The 21,036-nt window shown below is 41.4% G+C and overlaps 1 protein-coding gene across 33 annotated transcripts in view; it reads right to left on the bottom strand.

Annotated features, from left to right (window-relative positions):
- The window catches only part of LOC137380667 (fibroblast growth factor receptor 2-like), a 163,803-nt gene that overhangs the window by 8,396 nt on the left and 134,371 nt on the right, over nucleotides 1-21,036 (bottom strand). For all 33 annotated transcript variants that reach the window (XM_068052870.1, XM_068052853.1, XM_068052855.1 and 30 more), the window contains 6 exons: nucleotides 17,490-17,638; nucleotides 11,759-11,880; nucleotides 11,256-11,366; nucleotides 9,935-10,125; nucleotides 8,938-9,060; nucleotides 3,116-3,186 (listed from right to left, as the gene is read on the bottom strand). In XM_068052870.1, coding sequence (XP_067908971.1) covers nucleotides 3,116-3,186; nucleotides 8,938-9,060; nucleotides 9,935-10,125; nucleotides 11,256-11,366; nucleotides 11,759-11,880; nucleotides 17,490-17,638 — 767 coding nt within the window. The remainder of the gene's footprint in view (nucleotides 1-3,115; nucleotides 3,187-8,937; nucleotides 9,061-9,934; nucleotides 10,126-11,255; nucleotides 11,367-11,758; nucleotides 11,881-17,489; nucleotides 17,639-21,036) is intronic.

The raw sequence follows: 21,036 nt of genomic DNA, 5'->3' as shown, positions 1-21,036 counted from the left end.
CCTGGATGTCAAGGGATATAGAGGATTGGATCAGTAAAAAAAAAGGAGGCTTATGGCAGATTCAGAGCGCTGAAAACAGTGGAGGCCCTAAAGGAGTATAGAAAGTGTAGGGGGGTACTTAAAAAAGTAGTTAGGAGAGCGAAGAGAGGACTTGTAAAAACACTGGCAGGCAAGATAAAGGAAAATCCCAAGCCATTTTATAAGTATATTAAGGGCAAGAGGATAAGCAGGGAAAGAGTACGGTCCATTAGGGACCAAAGTGGCAATCTGTGTGTGTGGAGCCGGAGGATATAGGTGAGGTTTTAAATTATTACTTTTCATCTGTGTTCACTATGGAGAAGGATGATGTAGGTGTAGATATAGTTGTGATCTACTTGAACATATTAGTATTGAAAGGGAGGAAGTATTAGCTGTTTTAGTGGGCTTAAAAGTGGATAAATCCCCAGGCCCAGATGAGATGTATCCCAGGCTGTTATGTGAGGCAAGGGAGGGGAAAGCAGGGGCTCTGACACAAATTTTCAAATCCTCTCTGGCACAGGAGACGTACCAGAGAACTGGAGGACAGCGAATGTGGTACCATTATTCAAGAAAGGTAGCAAGGATAAACCAGGTAATTACAGGCCAGTGAGTCTAATATCAGTGGTTGGGAAACTATTGAAAAAAATTCTGAGGGACAGGATTAATCTCCACTTGGAGAGGCAGGGATTAATCAGGGATAGTCAGCATGGCTTTGTCAGGGGGAGATCGTGTCTAACTAACTTGATTGAATTTTTCAAGGTGGTGACTAATTGTGTAGATGAGGGTAAAGCAGTTGATGTAGTCCACATGGACTTCAGTAAGGCTTTTGATAAGGTCCCACATGGGAGATTGGTTAAGAAGGTAAGAGTCCATGGGATCCAGGTCAATTTGGCAAACTGGATCCAAAATTAGCTTAGTGGCAGGAGGCAGAGGGTGATGGTCAAGGGTTGTTTCTGCGAGTGAGAGCCTGTGACCAGTGGTGTACCGCAGGGATCGGTGCTGGGATCCTTGCTGTTTGTAGTGTATATTAATGATTTAGACGTGAATATAGGAGGTATTATCAGTAAGTTCACGGATGACATGAAAACTGGTGGTGTCGTAAATAATGAAGAGGAAAGCCTTAGATTACAGGACGATATAGATGGACTGGTAAGATGGGCAGAACAGTGCCAAATGGAATTTAATCCTGAGAAGTGAGGTGATGCATTTTGGGAGGACTAACGAGGCAAGGGAATACACAATGGATGATAGGATCCTAGGAAGTACAGAAGGTCAGAGGGACCTTGGTGCACTTGTCCATAGATCACTGAAGGCAGCAGCACAGGTAGATAGGTGGTTGGGAAGGCATATGGGATACTTGCCTTTATTGGCAAGAATATAAGAGCAGAGAGGTTATGATGGAGCTGTATGAAACGTTAGTTAGGCCGCAGCTGGAGTACTGTGTACAGTTCTGGGCACCACACTATAGGAAGGATGTGATTGCACTGGAGAGGGTGCAGAGATTCACCAGGATGTTGCCTGGGCTGCAGCATTTCAGCTATGAAGAGAGACTGAAAAGACTAGGGCTATTTTCCTTAGCGCAGAGAAGGCTGAGGGGGGACATGATTGAGGTATACAAAATTATGAGGGGCATTGATAGATTAGATAGATTTTTCCCTTAGCAGAGGGGTCAATAACCAGGGGTCATAGATTTAAGGTAAGAGGCAGGAGGTTTAGAGGGGATTGGAGGAAAAATTATTCACACAGAGGGTGGTTGGAATCTGGAACGCACTGCCTGAAGAGGCATTTGAGAAGTATTTAGATGAGCACTTGAAACGCCATAGCATACAAGGCTACGGGCCAAGGGGCCTGTTTCTGTGCTGTATGACTCTATGACAAGCTAATGAGCTCTTCAATGCGAAATTCAACGTTTAGATTGCTGAAAGGATAAAGTATGTGCTGGACAGGTAAAAGTGAAATACTTCTTCAGCTCGACATGTGAACTTCAATAAAACTTTCTAACAGAGCTAACTAACAGTTTAATTTTCCGATGTGCTTTGAAGTCAGATAGATTACTAACAGCGTTGGTCATCAGTCTACCGTGTAATTGTTACTTTTGATGCATGCATTTCCTTTAACCTAATCCATACAAAGGATTGATCATGCTCCAAGCAATCGAGAATTAGTTGCTGGTTGACGAAAACAGAAAAATTAGATTTACTTCACTGTTGAGGTTTGCAGACATCATGAATACAATGAAGGATCTTTTCAGTATAAAAAACAGCTTTTTTCTTTAGCATTACATACAAAAGTACATGTCTTTTACAGATCTGAAATGACCATTTTTCAGTGTACAATACTTACACTTGGATACACTTTGGAAATGTCTCCTTAGATGCTTCTAACCCTTCATGAAAACTAGGTTCTCACAGCCGGGTTAAAACAATTAATGATTTAAAAAAAGCTGCTTTCATTCTCCACCCCATCTTCCTACACCTACCATACATATTATGTGCATACATACACACATAAGTCTAGTTCTACTATTTGTTCTTCTGGGGCCTCAACGCTGCACCATAACTGATAAACTAAGTTGAATTTATACTGACACTTGTTTAGGTAAGAGTCTGAGATAATGTTGTCAGTCGACTCCTGTTATTTAAACTACCAAACCCTTACCCCAATGGGAGAATAATAGTTCCAGGGAAAACTAGGTCTGTGATTCTGCTGCCAGGATAAGGGATTCAGGGTATACATATGAGGAGACAGCTCATGGACGCTGGTCTCCAAGAAATCAAAATAAGTGCTTTTGGGACAACTTTTACTTCCTTGCTCAGATTTTCATAAAAATATCAAATCTGTCCCCAAGTTTAGACACCCAATAAAATGTCCTACTTCTGTTTTAGATTTTGAAGTATCATAAAACAGAATTGTTTATTTTTATATCTATCTCTAAAAATGTACCAATATGAAAATATTCTTGTTTTTCAGTATTTACTGAACTGCGCATTTGTGTCAACTACAATACAGCCTGACAGCACTGGCAAACCAGCTATTATAAATGGATTATTAAAAGCAAGAATGCATATTTTTATTTGGTGGAGTCACCAGTACTTACACATCACTCTGGTGGGTGTAAACTCTGTCAAAGAGAGCTTCAGGAGCCATCCATTTAACTGGCAGTCGACCCTAAAACACAACACATTTTTATAAACAAAAAATATTGCAGTATGAAAATATTTAAGCAATGTCAAATCTGAATGATCTTTAAATTAGAACTAGGCCAGTCAGGAGTGAAATCAGGAAGCACTTTATCTACAGAAAATATAGTGGAAATATGGAACATACACCCCCAGAAGGCTGTGAATACCAGGTCAATTGAAATATTCAAGCCGAGAGTGATAGATTTTTTTGTGAGAAACAGGTATTAAAGGATATGGAGCAATGGTGGGTAAATGGAATTGAGTACAGATCAGCCATGAACTAACTGAATACAGAAGAGACTCAGGTTGAAGGCCCTTTGCCAGCCAGAATTTAGGCAGAATTTGTGGTGGATGTTCAAATGAAAGCAGACATAGAGCCTTGCACACAGTTAATCAATTCCAAAATGCCAGTTAAAGCTCCCTGCGGAGGGAATTTTATTTTTCTACTTTGATCTTCGGCTCACTAAAAGCCTCAGCCTCTGAGATTCCAACAGCACAGTGGGCTGGGTGCCTCTGCTGTGCCTCAATGGGCATGGGTCACCTGCCCCAATTATTCCAATGTTGTTATCCCTGCAGTTTGCAACAGGGTCATGGCAAGGCCAAGCAGCTTGCAGAAGTCCACTCAATCATTCATATTAGCAATTATAAACTTAATTTCAGCTTTTAAAATGTCTAGAACTTAAACCTGTATTAATATTTAAATATGGATATTGCGTTCCATTTCTCTTATGTCACTTTCCATTTCCTGGATAAGAGAAGGATTGGTATAAGGTATCTATTGCAGTGACACATCCAACGGTGTTGAGGAACATAGCAGCCATTTGTGCACAGTAAAGTAACCCGTTTTAGTGGTGATAGTTAGGATGCTGGTAGAACTCTCACGCTCTTCTTCAAATAGTGCCATGGAATCTTTTATGTCTATCCGAGAGGCCAGATGTGTCATCCAAACGATGGCATCTGTGACAGTGCAGCATTCCCGAAGTGCTGCACTGAAGTGCCAGCCTGTATTTTTTAGTCAAGTCTCTGGAATGGCATTTGAACTAAGGGGCGACAGTGCTACCACTGAACTAAGTCTGACACCTGACATGGTAGGTGATGCAACTTACATTTTTCTCTCCCTCCAACTATAAGCTGTGGGGAAATGCTTTACCTCCACTTGCTAGCTCTTCAAAATGACCTTCAAAATGGGAACATACTGCAGTGTAATAAAACAGTACTAACTCACAGAATTTGGCCCATTGCATCTGCGCTGGCTCTCTGAAAGAGCAATTTACCTAGTACCACTCCCCTGCCTTCTCCTCGCAGCCCTGCACCTCCTTCCTTTTCAGATAACAATCAAATTCCCTCTTGAATGCTTAGATTGAACCTGCCTCCACCACACCCTCAGGTAGTGATCCTAACCACTCGCTACATGAAAAAGTTATTCCTCATGTCGTCATTGTCCCTTTTGCCAATTACCTTAAATCTGTGCTCTCTTGTTCTCAATTCTTTTACCAATGGGAACAGTTTTTCCCTTATGGACTCTGTCCAGACCCCTCATGATGTTGACCACCACTATCAAATCTCCTCTCAACTTTCTCTTCTCCAAGGAAAACAGTCCCAACTTCGCCAATCTATCCATGTAACTGAAGTTCCTCATCCCTGGAGCCATTCTCATGAATCTTTTCTGCACTCTCTCTAATGCCTTCACATCTTTCCTAAAGTGTGGCGCCTGGAACTGGACACAATACTCCAGTTAAGGCCAAACCAGTGTTCTATACAAGTTTAACATAGGTTCCTTGCTTTCGTACTGTATGCTCCCATTAATGAAGCCTAGGATGCTGTATGCTCTATTAACCACTCTCTCAACCAGTCCTGCCACCTTCAATGATTTATGTACAAATACATCCAATTGTAGAAAAAGTGTTAACAGTACAGTATGTCCATTTACTAGGTAATGGCCAAAACAGCTGAAGTATGGCAATGTAACAGAGATGGCATTAATTCAATAATTTGCACATTTTGTCAGAGGACTGATCAAGTTGAACTACACAGTAATAAAATCAGTATAAATATGAAAGTCACTATTTCAACGACCGTGACTGCAATTTGGCTGACATTCTGGCTACATTTGAATAAAATGTTGCAAGTGCTTGTTTCAGACTTTGTTAAGAATATTGCATCCATACATAGAAACAGAGGCGTAGGCCATTCACCCCTTTGAGCCTGCTCCACCATTCACTACGATCATGGCTGATCATCCAATTCCATGCTTTTCCCCACACTATCCTCATATCCCCTTATATCATTGGTATTTATAAATCTGTCAATCTCTGTTTTAAACATACTCAATGACTGAGCTTCCACAGCCCCCTGGGGTAGAGAATGCCAAAGAGTCACAACCCTCTGAGTAAATAAATTTCTCCTCATCTCTGTCCTAAGTGGCTTCCCCCTTATTTTGAAATTGTGTTCCCTGGTTCTAGACTCCCCAACCAGGGGAAATAGCTTAGCTGCATCCATCCTGTTTATCCCTTTAAGTATTTTGTAGGTCTCAATGAAATCACCTCTCATTCTTCAAAACTCTAGAGAATACAGGCCCAGTTTCCCAATCTCTCTTCATAGGACAGTCCCACTATCCCGGGAACAAGTCTGGTGAACCTTCGTTGCACTCCCTCTATGGCAATAATATCTTTCCTAAGGTAAGGGGACCAAAACTTCACACAGTACTCTAGGTGTGGTCTAACCAAGGTTCTATACAACTGAAGCAAGACTTCACTGCTCCTGTACTAAAATCCTCTTGCGATAAAGGCTAACATACCATTAGCCTTCTTAATTGCTTGCTGCACTTGCATGTTAGTTTTCAGTGACTTATTGACAAAGACACCCAGGTCCCTTTGTACATCTACACTTTCTAGTCTGTTACCATTTATGAAATACACTGCGCATCTTTTTCTCCTGCTAAAGTGGATAACCTCACATTTTTTCATATTATATTCCATCTGCCATGTTCTTGCCCATTCACTAAGTCTGTCCAAATCCCCTTAAAGCCACTTTGCATCTTCCTCACAACACACATTCCCACCTAATTTTGTGTCATCCACCAACTTGGAAATACATTTCCAAATCATTGATGTATATTGTGAACAGCGGAGGCCCAAGCACTGATCCCTGCGGTACCCCACTAGTCACAGCCTGCCAATGTGAAAATTACCCTTTTATTCCGACTATAATAAAAACAAGAACTGCTGCAACCACTCAGCAGGTCTGGCAGCATCTGTGGAAAGAGAAGCAGAGTTAACGTTTCGGGTCAGTAACCCTTCTTCGGAACCGAAGAAGGGTCACTGACCCGAAACGTTAACTCTGCTTCTCTTTCCATGGATACTGCCAGACCTGCTGAGTGGTTCCAGCCTTTCTTGTTTTTATTACAGATTTCCAGCATCCGCAGCATTTTGCTTTTCTTTTGTTCCCACTCTCTGTTTTCTGCCTGTTAACCAATCCTTAATCCATGCCAGTATATTACCTCCTATCCCATGTGCTTTAATTTTGCTAACCAACCTCCTGTGGGGGACTTTACCAAAGGCCTTTTGAAAATCCAATTTTCCCACATCCACCAACTCCCCTTTATCAATTCGGTTAGTAACATCCTCAAAAAACTCCAACAGATTCGTCAAACATGATTTCCCATTCATAATTCCATGTTGACTATGCCCAAAAAGATCATCATTATCCAATTGTCCATTCCTCACATCCTTTAGAATAGTTTCTAGCATTTGCCCAATAACTGATGCAAGGCTAACAGGTCTGTAATTCCCTGCTTTCTCTCTCCCTCCCTTCTTAAACAGTGGGGTGATATTTGTGACCTCCAATCTGCAGAAATCCCTCCAGAATCTATAGAATTTTGGAAGATGATCACCAATGCATCCACTATCGCCATAACTACCTCTTTCAATACTCTGGGATGTAGAATTTCAGGTCCTAGGGACTTATCAACCTTCAAACCCAATAATTTCTCCAATACAACCTTCTTACTAATACTAATTTCCTTCAATTCCTCATTCCCCCTAATCCCATCGCTCTCTGATTTCTGGGAGATTTCTTGTATCTTCCTCAATGAACACAGACACAAAGTGATCATTTAGCTTCTCCGCCATTTCTCTATTCCCCATTATAAATTCTCCTGATTCTGCCTGTAATGGACCCACATTTGTCTTAGCCAAACGTTTCCTTTTTACATACCAATTGAAGCTTTTACAGTCAGTTTTTATATTTTTTGCTAGCTTACATTCATATTCTATTCTCCCTTTCTTTATCAGTTTCTTTGTCCCCCTTTGCTGTATTCTAAAATCCTCCCAGTCCTCAGGTTTACTACTATTTCTGGCAACTTTATGGGCCTTTTCTTTTAATTTTATACAATTCTTAACTTCCTTTGTTATCCACGGCTGACTGCCTTTACTTTTGGCATTTCGGTGCCTTGAAGGAATTGCTGTAAACTATGTAATATTTCTTTAAAGACTATCCATTGCCTATGTACAGTCATACCTTTTAATGTTTTTTCCCAATCCACCTCAGCCAATTTGCCCCTCATATACCTTCATTATTTCCTTTGTTCAAATTTAATACCCTGGCTTCAGACTGAAGTACCTCACTTTCAAACATAATGTAAGATTCTATCATATTATGCTCACTCATCCCTAAAGGTTCTTTTACAACAAGATTATTAATTAGCCCGTTCTCATTACATAATATTAGATCTAAAATAGCCTGTTCTCTAGTCGGTTCCTCAACATACTGCTCTAGAAAACCATCCCTAACACACTCCAAAAACTCGTCCTCCACAGCATCAGTGCTCATTCGATTTAACCAGCCTGTATGCAGATTGAAGTCCCTGTGATTACTGTATTACCCATGTTACATGCTTCTCTAATCTCCTGACTAATGCCATGCCCCACACTACCACTACTGTTTGGTGGCCTATAAACAACTCCTACCAATGTTTGCTGCCCCTTGCTGTTTCTTGGCTCCACCCAAACGGATTCCACATTTTCTTCCTTCAATCGGAGAGCCTTCCTTACTAAAGTACTGATCCCATCCCTTATTATCAACACAACACCATCTCCTTTTCCTTTTTGCCTGTCCTTCCTAAATGTCGAATATCCTTAAATATTCAGTTCCCAGTCTTGATCACCCCATAGCCACAGTTCTGTAATGACAATTAGATCACCCCCATTTACCTCTATTTGGGCCTTTAAGTTATCTACCTTGTCGCGAATGCTGCGTGCATTCAGGTTGAGTGTCCTTACATGAAAATGTAGAGAAAAAGTCAGAAACAGGGAGAAATTATGGACAAACATTATCTGTAATGATCCAGTGAAAAGAAACTGAGACTTTAGTAATTTACTTGTTTTCCCATATTGTCCTCTCAAAACATATCTGTTCTCATGCTGCTCCATAGGCAGTTGCCAGGAGATACGTCAGACTGACCGAGGCCAGCACACTTCCTCTATGTACAGAACCACCTAGGGGTGGAATTCTTCCAGTTAACACTCATCAGGAGAATTTCACCCCCAACCTCTATGCAGCACCTCCCACAATGGCTGGTGGCATGACTCAGATGAGGAAGTTAACCTGCAGAAAACTGCAGTGAATAAATCTACGTACTGATATGCTTGCAACTAAAATGAAGGTGGCTTTAATAAACAGCAAATAGTAAAGATGATAATATTTAACATTCATTGTATAAAGAGACATGAAAACTTACATTTGTCGTCTTTTTGTAGTAGTCAATATTGTGCACATCTCTAGCCAGCCCAAAATCTGCTATTTTCATTACATTATTTTCTGTAACAAGAACATTCCTAGCTGCCAAGTCTCGATGAATACACTGAAACAAAAAAAAAGTGATATGTTTAATTTATATAAGAAAGTAAGGTCTTGCAATTTGCTGCCGTGATCAGGCGCAAAGATGCAACATGTGGGGAAGTGAGGGTTACAATCGCAGTAGAATAGCAGTGAGTGTGAGGAGAAAGTGAAGTGTGTGCAGTAATTTAGGATGGCATAGGACAAGGATCCTTGGGAACATCTTTTTAAAATAATAGAGTTTCTTATTTTAGTGGAAAGAGAAAGTGGTTCCTCAACAAAACACCTTGAAAAGTAACAAACTCAGGATGAACAGCTTCTTTTCCTGGATTGATGACTCTGTTCTCCGGTCTTACAATCTTGTACCTTTTCAAGAAGGCCGTAACAAGTTATGAGTTAAATTAGGATCAGCTTGCAGTGGGAAGAGGGCCAAAATTAGTGCACAGCTAATGCCAGAATGACAACCATTTAATTATTGCCAGACTGGATTCAAATCCTAATCTCACAGATGAAGAGTAATCATTGGGGCTGTGTCCACAAACTCATGTTTATTCCTGCACTGAGCAGTTCCTTAAAAATATTAGTGCAAGAGACAAAAATAGCTTTCTTTTCCCCCACTGGGTAAAAATGTTAGCAAGAAACAATGGCCAATTCCGAATGGTGCAATAATGCTGCCACAATCTTCAAGGGTTAACACTTTTACAAAAATATTTAACTTTCTACCAACAGTATTTAAAATAGTTTGATATGCAGATGTTTGCTGTCCTAATAGCAGTGATAATCAGGTGAGGATCTAGATTACACCTGAAAAACAGCCTTTGTAAATTTGTATTCATTTATCCAATATTTACAATACATTTTGTATTTCAGTGGACTTTGTCCTTTCCAAGGCTGCATACCTTTTGTGAGGCCAGGTATTCCATGCCCCTGGCCACTTGATAAGTGCAGGATACCAGGTCCTTGAATGTTAATTGTTCATCAGATACCTGATTTATATCAAATGTATATTCCATACCAGGGGGACGCCTTGCGCGCAGATACTCGCGCAGGTTGCCTTTGGCTGTGAATTCTACAATTACATACAATGGGCCTGCACAAGAACAAAAATTGAGATAAATAAGCATATAGACAATATATACACATATTCATTATGTACATTAGCACATTTTCCAACTGGAAAAAGATCCAATCACACTACTTTGTGCACATTAGGTTATTGAAAGGGTATAAAAATGCAACACAGGTGGACTAAGATTATTGCAATGTAAGTCAGATTTCCACAGCCAACCACCAAATCAAACAAAATTCATTATGGATGTGAATGTTGACACATTTTTCAGAACTTTCTTCAGCTTGTTACTGAGCATATGAGGAGAATATGGTGAATCCTGTAAGCTCAAGGCAAGTGAACTCACAAAAATATCAAAATATTTGGAAAAACTGTGCAATAATTAGGTCTTCCTGCCAGTGTAGTTTAAATAAAATTTGATCTCAATTCAGTGGAAGACAATTTCAACCACTGATTCATACCTAAAATAAAAATGGAACACACTGGAAATTACATAGCAGGCCGATTAACATCTGCATTCTTCCAGAATTTTGTTATTTAAGATCTCCAATATTTGCATTTTTACTCTTTGTCTGTACTAAATCATATCATTTGCACTTTGAAGGGGTTGGATAGAAATCTCGGTCAACAGGACCATTTTCATGTTTGAAAGAAACCAAGTTCTATCTTTCAATTGGTCCTGTTTCTTAATTACAAATATCAAGTTGTATCTCATCGCATTGTACTCTGCAGCCATAGAAAATTGAGGTCTCTGCACAGTGGACGAAAGCAACAGAAGACCATGATTTTAAGTACTTCATTTTATTTTCTGCCTGCCTTTTCAAAAAAATGAATGAACTTTTTTTTTTTGCTCCCTCCATGTTGTATGACATAATGCTTTAAGTGGGCTGGTAGACGAGTCACTCTCAGGCCTATGCCAAAATCTGTCTTTATCAAAGTAAGGTGCAATTGCTGGGTAGCATGTTTTGCACAATGCTGCTTTCTCCCTCCCTTCAAAGAAATGATTTAAATTCTATTTGGTAACTGCACCGAGACTGGCAAAAACCATGTGTGAACTTCTGCTCTATCCCTCTGTGCTACATTTTGCAGAAATCATGACATTTCTACTTTTGACGCAGGCTATGCTCAGCTTGGCTGGTTGTCTTGCTTACCATCTTGCGTGCAGGCTCCTAGCAGGTTGATGATGTTCTTGTGCTTTCCAATCATTTTCATCATTTCCATCTCCGAAACAAGGTCGGAGAGGTCTTTTTCCGTGGCATCATCTGAAGATTGAATTTAATATTTCATCTTGGGTAAAACTGTTAATAGGACAGGTATCTTATAGTTAGAAATGCATACAAGTGCAACTCTACTTTTCAAATTAGTTTTGGACTGAAGAGACGTTTTATGGACTGTGTACCTCTTTCATTGGTTCAATAACCTTCAAAATGTAAAACAGGCCAAAAGTAAGATGTCATATCATCGGATAGTGCAGAAATTCTGAAGTTTATTAGATTTGATTCTGTGGAACTTCTTACGAGGATTCATCTAATTAGCCAAAACATTTTCACATGACCAAATAAATGGGGAGGCCAAGTACTGAATCTCTGACCTTTCTAAGGTCAGCCTTCACTCCCCAAAGATAAATAAATGAGGTCTTAAATTTCCTCTTTACCTTTCAGCATCTTCACAGCCACAGTGAGTGGTTCTTTTGGCTTATCTTTGTCAACTCCTACAGCCTCTGCCATCACAACTTGTCCAAAGCAGCCTTCCCCAAGGGGTTTACCAAGTGTGAGCCTGCAAGTGAAAACAGAAGATTAGCACAGTTGGACTTTAAACCTTGTTTTATTTTTAATTTTTGCAGAAATGGAAACTTCAATGCCCTGTGTAACCAAAAGAACGTTGTCCCCTGCATCAATTAGGAGATTTACATTGCTAGAATGCTCCAAGAATGCAACACAGGTCAAATAACAACTGACAAGGTCAACTTTGTAAATCATAATATCCACTGAAAATAGAGCAATATATCTACCATCTTAATGATTTATGGATGTATCATTTAGATTAAACATCAAGTACAACTGGAGGTTCAGTTTAACTTGTTTTTAAACTATATTTTCATTAGTATCAGTTCTCTATAAAACAATCATGTTCCCATTTTTTAAAAGCAAAATACTGCGGATGCTGGAAATCTGAAACAAAAACAAGAAATGCCGGATTCACTCAGCAGGTCTGGCAGCATCTGTGGAAAGAGAAGCAGAGTTAACGTTTCGGGTCAGTGACCCTTCTTCGGTTCCGAAGAAGGGTCACTGACCCGAAACGTTAACTCTGCTTCTCTTTCCACAGATGCTGCCAGACCTGCTGAGTGAATCCGGCATTTCTTGTTTTTGTTCCCATTTTTTAATGTTATTGAACATCTAAATTTAACTGAGATAATATCACTTAAGATTGTATTGCATTTCTAAACAGTGATGTTATACAAACATTTGATGTTTGCAGGTGATCAATTTAAGTTCCACTAGATCGTGTATTTACCAGAAATCTACAATCCTTTCATTGTGCTAGAAATGTGCCTAAGATCTAACAGCTGACTCTCAAAGCTCTCTTTCATTGCAAACCTGCTCCACCTACATTAGTGTTAATCACTGTTTTCTTAAATGTTGATGCACTAGAATTTTCCACATTTAGTATGTTCCCTGAGGCTTCTGGGCAACAAGTCGGTTCACAGACTGCAGCACTGACCAGAATAATGCAGGCATTAATTAGAGTACATTGCTTTTTAGAGGCATCTAATTCAACTGAAATACTTGCTGGGAACAAATAGACCAAGAAGATTACATACTTTGTTTCCCAAGGAGAATTTTCTCACACTTACAGCTACAATTTTAAAATAAGCCAGGACAATTTTTTTTAAATAAATGCCATTTTCATCTTATTCCTTAAAGAATACTGTTTCACAATTACGTTTTAGGGGGTCAGTCATCTAAACTATCCAATTCTACCTCCCTCCATATCATTTTTAGGTACTCACAATGAAAATTATCTACTGGGTCTGCCATCGTCCTGGGTGCTACATAGAAACACGGGCTCAGGAATACACATTTTGCTCCATCTATCAATGTTCAAAATGTCCACCCCAGTGAGACAGAGTAGTGTACACAGGTTGTGCAGAATGCAGTGAAGTTAGTATCCGAATCCTTGATATTACAGAGTGGAAGACCCAGGCTTGATTACCCACTCTGCTCAGTGCTGAGTCTAGGGTTCACTAGACATAGAAAAAAAATCTGATACAAATCTCCTTCCGAAACAGTAGCTCAAATATTCTGCTTTTGCTGAATTGTGGTACACCTTCATTGAGGTATGTCTTCCACCTGATACAGGAGATGCATCCTTGACCACCTTCCAATTTCCAGCCTCAGTTGTGAGACACAGTATCACGAACACGTGCTATGCCGAATGACGCTTTTAAAAAAATCCATTGTCTGGAAACCTGAATTAATTTTGTTTTAAAAAGGAAAAAGTAACAGACCAAAAGGTGACTGCTAGCAGCTAAAATGGCCACCAAAATTTGCCCCACAATCCCCTACATTCCAATGCATCGAGAGGGAGTCAAACTGTCTGGCCAGTCCCTCCAGAACAACGACTTGAGAAGTTTGGAGTGACTCACTTGGCCAGTCCCCATTAACAAGACATTTAAAGGAAATCACCTGGGACATTAAACTGGTGGAGAAGAACCATTCAAAGGTAATTATTTGAACAATGGAACCCTGATTGAGAGAAGGGAATTATTAAGTTGCAAGAGGAAATACACACTAGACCATCATGTGACAGGCCCACCATCTGTATGTTTTAAGCTGGGTTTTTTCTCTCTGCAGCAGACAAGCAACTGGACATTGATCAGGAGACACCCAAGTGGGGTCCCCTTCTCTCTCTCTCCAGCCCACCTGGCAAGTTTCAAATCCTGTCTGCTGGCCGTAACCACCTAAGACCATTAGTGCGGAGGACAGATCCCGTGAAGAAACTCATCGGCATCGCTGTTTTCCAAGAGGACCACTGAATCTACTGGCCACATCTACAATCTGGAAGCCTCAGGACCACCGAGTTCATCTGGAAGATAACCGAGTCACCAACCTCCACAGACTGTATACCCTTTTTTATTACTCTGGACTCTAATCCAACCAAGCTATCCTTGTCCACTCTATAACCTATTTATGTGTGTGTGTGAACCTCGTGTATGTGTGTGAGAGAGAAACTTGGAGTGTAGTTTATTATTTTACTTAGATCTGTTTAAGTACAATAAAGCTAACCTCTTTCTTTGTTAAGCTCAAGAAAACCTGTCCGGTTGGTTATCTTATGATCATAGCATATAAGTAGTCAAACACTCACTGAATTGGCATGTACATCCACTTTAAAAAAAGAAATAAACCCTGTTGCGGTCAAACAGGGAGAGGATCAAGCAGGGAGCCCTTCGACCCCTCCTCACCTGATCGTAACAGACAGAGATTAATGCTTCAGGCCTTTGAAGCGTGTTGTAATGTACTGTTGCCAGTGATCTTTGTGTTGTTGGGAGAAAATAGTGAAAAAAAGTTTTCACGTTTTAAAAAAACACAAAGCAACTGCAGTCCACTGCCTTGTAACTGCACATTCTCTTGAGTTTTAAAACCTAAATCCCACTCTTGCCACCATTATAATGCTGGACTTCACAGGTTAATAGGTGCCTCTGACAGTGTTGCTACAGTGCGAATGTCAAAAAAAAAAATCAGATGATGTTTTTGTCATCAGCACATTGTTAGAATTAGCCCGTCAACCAAAACTGGCTGTTACAAAGATGGGTGGAATGGATTCGTGTCTCTGATCCATTATCCACCCACCCCAGACCCACTGAAAAACTGGCAGAGGGAGGTAGAAATTCCTGGCCAGTGTCTCCTGATGGACAGGCAAAGGTCACCATTGGCAGAGATCTGGAAGTAGACCTTACCGCAGCAGAGATACAAATACTTGGGGGATAAATAAATTCTACATGGATTTTAGCAAGGCTTTTGACATGGTCTCACACGACAGACTGGTCAGAAAAGTAAAAGCCCATGGGATCTAAATGAAAGTGGATGGTTGTTTCCAGGGGGTTCCACAGGGCTCAGTACTGGGTCCCTTGCTTTTTGTAGTATACATTAATGATTTAGACTTGAATGTAGACCAGAGCTAGAGTACTATATACAGTTCTGGGCATCGCATTGCAGGAAGGATGTGACTGAGATACAAAGAGGATATTTACCAGGATGCTGCCGGCAATGGAGGATTTTAGCTATGGATAGGCTGGGGTTGTTTTCTTTGGAACACAGGAGACTGAGGGAAGATTTAATTGAGGTGTATAAAATTATGAGGGGTTTAGATACAGGGGATAGAAAGGACCTATTTCCCTTAGCAGAGGCATCAATAGCCAGGAAGTCTAGATTTAAAGTAATTGGTAGAAGGATTAGAGGGGAGTTGAGGACAAATAGTTTCACCCAGAGGGTGGTGGGGGTCTGGAACTCATAACCTGAAAGGATTGTAGAGATGGAAATCCTCACTGCATTTAAAAAGTACTTGGTTATGCACTTGAAGTGCAGTAACCTACAAGGTTAAGGACCAATAGCTGAGAAGTGGGATGAAAACAGAAAATGCAGGAAATACTCAGCACGTCCGGCAGCACCTGTGGAGAGAGAAACAGAGTTAACTTTTCAGATCGGTGGTTCATCAGGAGGGTGAATGACCTTAAACATTAACTCTGCTTCTCTCTCCACGACTTGCTGAGTATTTCCAGCATTTTCTGTTTTAATTTCAGATTTCCATCGTCTGCTGTACTGCACTCATGTATTAGCTGGGAAGTGGGCTTAGGCTAGATAGCTCTTTTTCAGCTAGCATGGACATGAAGGGCTGAAGGGCCTCCTTCTGTGGTATAAATTTCTATGATTCTATGCATATAAATAAAATTGGTTGCCCTGAATATAATTCATTTACAATATTTTAAAGAGCAAGTTTGTATAAAAAATTACATAAAACCTGGTAAGTGACTTACACTTTCTCACAGGTTTATGTGGTGTGATGGGGGAGGAAGAAAAGGCGAGCTATGCACTGTGTAAGTGACAATTTGGCACCTGCTATAACAGCCTACGTGCCAATCTAAGATTGCAGAATTATTTTCCTTCATTTCCCCCTTTCTCCTCAACCATCCCTCCTCTCCCCACCCTGGTAAAATTACTCAACATTTAGATTATAACTGTCTTTCTGGATTAACTTTTGTAAGTTACCACCTTTGGTATTTGCATATTATTTTCACTCAATTTCCTTCTATGTGTATACTATTGATTAAACCAAATACTGGATCAAGCAGTTTGATTCTAATCTAATCCAGGCAGATGAGTTTAAAGCCGTCTACCTTTACTTACAATTTGGCTGTTTTATGTAAAATTAGTTAGAAAAATCAGTGCAGTTCCCAGAGGCCATGAGCTCATAGTAAAATAAAAATTCCCATTCTGTGCCAATTAGGCAAACTCCCTCAGAAAGATACATTGGTTTGGGAAGCCAAATGTCAAATTGGCACATTGGCAGTTCTGTCTGTTCAGACACACACACACACTTTGTTGATACAACACAGGAGAAGCTGTATCGAATTGCTGTTATATTTGGTACAAGAGCAATTTGACTGGTTTCTGAGTGCAAAAAGAAACAGACTTTGTTTTTCTGCAATCTACCCTCATTGTGATGAGCATAAAAATTTAGAAGAATTAAAAATAAGTATTTGTAATTTGAGTCAGAAGGTTGTGGGTTCAAGCCCCAATTCAAGATTTGAATACATAACTTAGGCTGGCACTTTCATGACATACCATGGCAGTGCTGCACTGTCAGAGATGCCAGTGTTTGCATGAGGTGTTAAACAGAGTGACTACTCTTCTCAGGTGAATGCAGAAGATCCTATGACACTCTAATCAAAGGGGAGCAGGGGAATTTTCCTGGCAGCGTGGCCAATATTTATCACTCAACAAATATCACCAAAAACAATCATTTATCTCATTGCTATTTGATGCACCTTGTTTTGCACAAAGTGGCTGCCATGTTTGTTAACCTAAGTGACAATACTTCAAATGTAATAATTAGCTGTGAAAAACACTGGGACATCCTGAGGACCTGAAATGTGCTATATAAATGCAAGTCCTGTTGTTTTCTTGATAAAAAGGGATGTAAAGAGGGTAATAAGACCTAGCAACAACCCAATGTTACTAGCAGTCTTCTTGATAAAAATTTTCACGCAAATATTCAACAACTGAATAAAATGAACTGAATCTCAATTTGACACTTTTAAGTTTAAACTTAGATGAATTTGATGGCATGGGAAAACAACTGGGAAAAATGTCACTGTAGCTACTTACTTGTCCCGTGAAAACTCCCATTTTGGATCTTCTGGCAGTTCATATTCTGAAACCCCAGCCAGCACTGGTGCATCCGTGGATGAGAGTCGTGTAGTGATCCGTACCAGAGGAGTATTTGAACTCATGGAGGAGCTGGAATCGGCAGAAACCTGTTTACAGCAACAGGGAAGAAACATGCCAATGATCCTCAATGTCACAACGCAGTACAATTAACTACATCTGTATACTAGGCCATTTGTCTGTAGTTATTTCACGAATACACTTACGGGGAATTTTACCTACTACTGTCTGGCGGAAATTGGGTTAAGGGCACTTAAAATAGAGCAGGCAACATACCCACTCGCCAGTGCTGCCCCATCCTGCCAATTGCAGTGTAAAACTTCAAGCGCCAAGGACAGTGCCTGAAACCAGCGGGTTCTTTTTTAAAAATAAGCAAAAGGGGTGCCGATGACACCATTGGGATCAGACTGCAATATTAACCCCGGGCTGGTGCAGAAAAGCCTTCATGGCATCCCTGCAAAGCAAAACTTGCCAGGAAAGGCATAAAGAGGTAGGCTTTCAAAATATTTTTGTTGTTCCTTTGAGGGTCAGGAGGAGCAAGAGTGGCCCCTTGGCCACACAAGGAACCACTGGACCACCCCGCCCCAGGCCTCATCCCCTGACCGCGATCACCCCTGGATCCCCCTATTTACCACCTACCTTAGTGCCAGGGACCATTCCTTGTGGTCCTCAGTGGTGGCCTCGTGCCATAAAGTTTTACCAGCTGGGCAGCTGCTTACCACTAACTGCCCTGCCATTTTGTCAGTATGCGGCATGTTAATGAGGCCCAGCCATTAAAAATCAGCTGGGCCTCCCCGCTGTTGCTCCTGGACGGGCTGACCTCTCACTAGGCCGTGTTCCCGCCTGGCAGTTAAAATAGATCCTTATGAAGTATAAAATCAGCCAGTTAACAACTACATAGGGTTATTGTGCATCTTATTTGTTGAGGGTACATTTAAACTCTTACTAAGTTTACTGCCAGAAAAGACTTAATAATGACGAAAACCAAAAAGGGAAAAGGCTACTGTTTTGCTTCAACCAAAAGAGCAAGAATTTGAATCCCAGCCTTGGCTAACTCTCAAATCTGCTTGCTTTATCTAGGTTTGTTGTGCCAGTTCTTGGTTAGTCTGCTAAATGAAAAATATTGCGCGAGTGTGAAGCATTCTATCTCTCCGGAGGAGTAAATTCTGCCAGGAATAGTCCTGCTAGGTCATCGCACAGCTGCACTAACGTAGTCAGCATACTTTGAAAAATTGCAACCATTAAACGAGGCAAGATCCCCAAAGAAACACCAAATTTTCTACAGTGATTAACGCATGCCTGAAACTATCATGCCTGAAGGGCAGTAGTTGCAAACTTTTAGTTGGAAGAAAATTATCTCCTAAATTTAGGGTTAATACTTAAAGTAGAAAGGAATATTTTAAGTTAATGGGTTATTGGGAGTTTCAAAACTTTACCTCAAGCAGCTATTGAAGTCAAGTCAATCACGACATTTCACGGAATTCGACAGCCACTTGACAAAATTAACTAGGTTACAAATTTTGAAGGACACAGAGGAGCAGGAGAACTGACAGTATAGTAGATAACCCCAATAGATTTACGGGGGAAGCGATATCAGCACTGACACAATGGGCTTTCTTCTATACTGAAATTCATACAAAACCTATTTGTTCGATGCCGTTGCATGTCTGCTTGTGGCATTGTGATATAGCCTTTTAGCAATCAAGCTTCATTTAACCTGTCCGTTTAAAAAATTTATTCCCCGACATACTAAATACAGTATTACAAATGGCAAACAACTTTTGCTGGGAGAGGTTATTTTGAATTCAGATTTTTGTCATTTTGGGGGTTTTTTTGTTTACAGTCCATTACACCAATCTGTTGGCAGTATTACAACCATCTATGGCACATTTGGTTCTAATTTATATTATGTGTTTTAACCCAAACCATCAACTGTAGTTCTTGGAGTACACATGCTGTGAAAGTTTGTAATAGGGTACTTGAAACTCCTGGAGGTCATCCAGGCACAGATTCTTTCACAACTTCACCTCCCATGATGTTTGTTTTGTTCTCTGAATGTGAATCACATTTATATACCTGACTACTAATCATCATGCATTATGTGTAGGTTCCCCAGTTTTAACCAATGAATGCAAAGTCTTTAAGTTACTGACTATTTTCCAGGGACCAACAAACCATGAAAAATTCCAAAGATAAATGCTAGCAAGATATTTTCACCAGCAGCTCTCCATAAATCTATCAGTCTGATTAAAAAAAAACTCCCAGCTACACAATTATGTCAAGTAACTCACACCATGATTGTTCTGAATCACAGTTACATTTCTGGGTTAGTTCTGTATCAACTGCTTCGATGGCTGGGATTTTACGCTATTGATTGCCATTTAAGGGCCTCCTCCTGCTGCTACTGGTATATTAATAGCGGTGGACGGGCATTTCAGCACCTGAGGCCGCCGCCCAGTAATCCCTGGTGGCATCCTTGTGGGGTGGGGGGGGGGGGCCCTCCTGATCGGGCACCCTGTGCCCCACTGAGGCCCCCCCAGCAGCACGGGCCGCTCCCCCTAAAACAACTCTCCCGCTCTACATTCTGACCCCCAGCCCCCTTGCTGGGGCCCAGCTGATTGTTCCCAGTGAGGCCCGACCCCCATTCATCTTTTCTGGGGGCTCCTCCATTGTTGCTGGGTGCAATCCCAGCAGTGGCCACTGCTCCCAGTGGCACTGCTGGGACTGAAGAGCTGCCGGCCCTCTGATTGGCCAGCAGCTCTTGGGAGCGTGACAGCCTGCCTCAGAGGTTTGGACGTCCCAACCGAGGCCAATTAAGGGCCTGGGCCACGTAGAATTGCAGCATGGTTTCCAGGCCCAGTGGAGGCAGTCCCCGACTTTTTTGACAGTGGGCAGGGCCTCCAGCGTAAGGTAAAATTCCAGCCTATGACTGAAACATTTTTGCCCAAATATTCATGATAAAAACCCCCCCAAAAATCAGGAAAACCACAAGATTTGGTAAAACCACGACCGTAATTCTACACCCCCCTGCAGGAGCCGGCTGGTGGCGTGGGGTGGGGGGGGGTGATGGGTCATAAAATTGAGTGGGAGGCAGGGGAGACGTTCCCAACGTTTTCCTGCCCCCGCTGCAATTTTACAAGGCAGCAGTGGCGAGAAACAGCCCGCATGCCCCAAGCCAATCAAGGGCCTTAAGTGGCCAATTAACTGCCACTTAAAGGCCTCCTCTTGCCGCCGCTGATAACGGTGGGTGGGCGGATCAGGCTCTCCAGGAGGCCAAGTAAAACCTGGAGACCTCCTTGCGGGCTGGAGGGAGGGAAGGAAGGGGGGGGGGGGGGGAGGGAGGGGGGGCGGCCCTCCTTGATCGGGCACCTGCCCCCACAGCCCAACCACCCCCACTACACAACAATCCTCTCCCCAGCCACAACCACCCCCCTTGTCTCGCCAGGGCCTGGCCGATTGTCCCCGACGAGACCCCAGACACAACTTG

Source organism: Heterodontus francisci, chromosome 20 (assembly GCF_036365525.1).
Source record: "Heterodontus francisci isolate sHetFra1 chromosome 20, sHetFra1.hap1, whole genome shotgun sequence".
Classification (NCBI taxonomy): domain Eukaryota; kingdom Metazoa; phylum Chordata; class Chondrichthyes; order Heterodontiformes; family Heterodontidae; genus Heterodontus; species Heterodontus francisci.
This window is presented reverse-complemented; position numbering and strand designations above follow the sequence as displayed.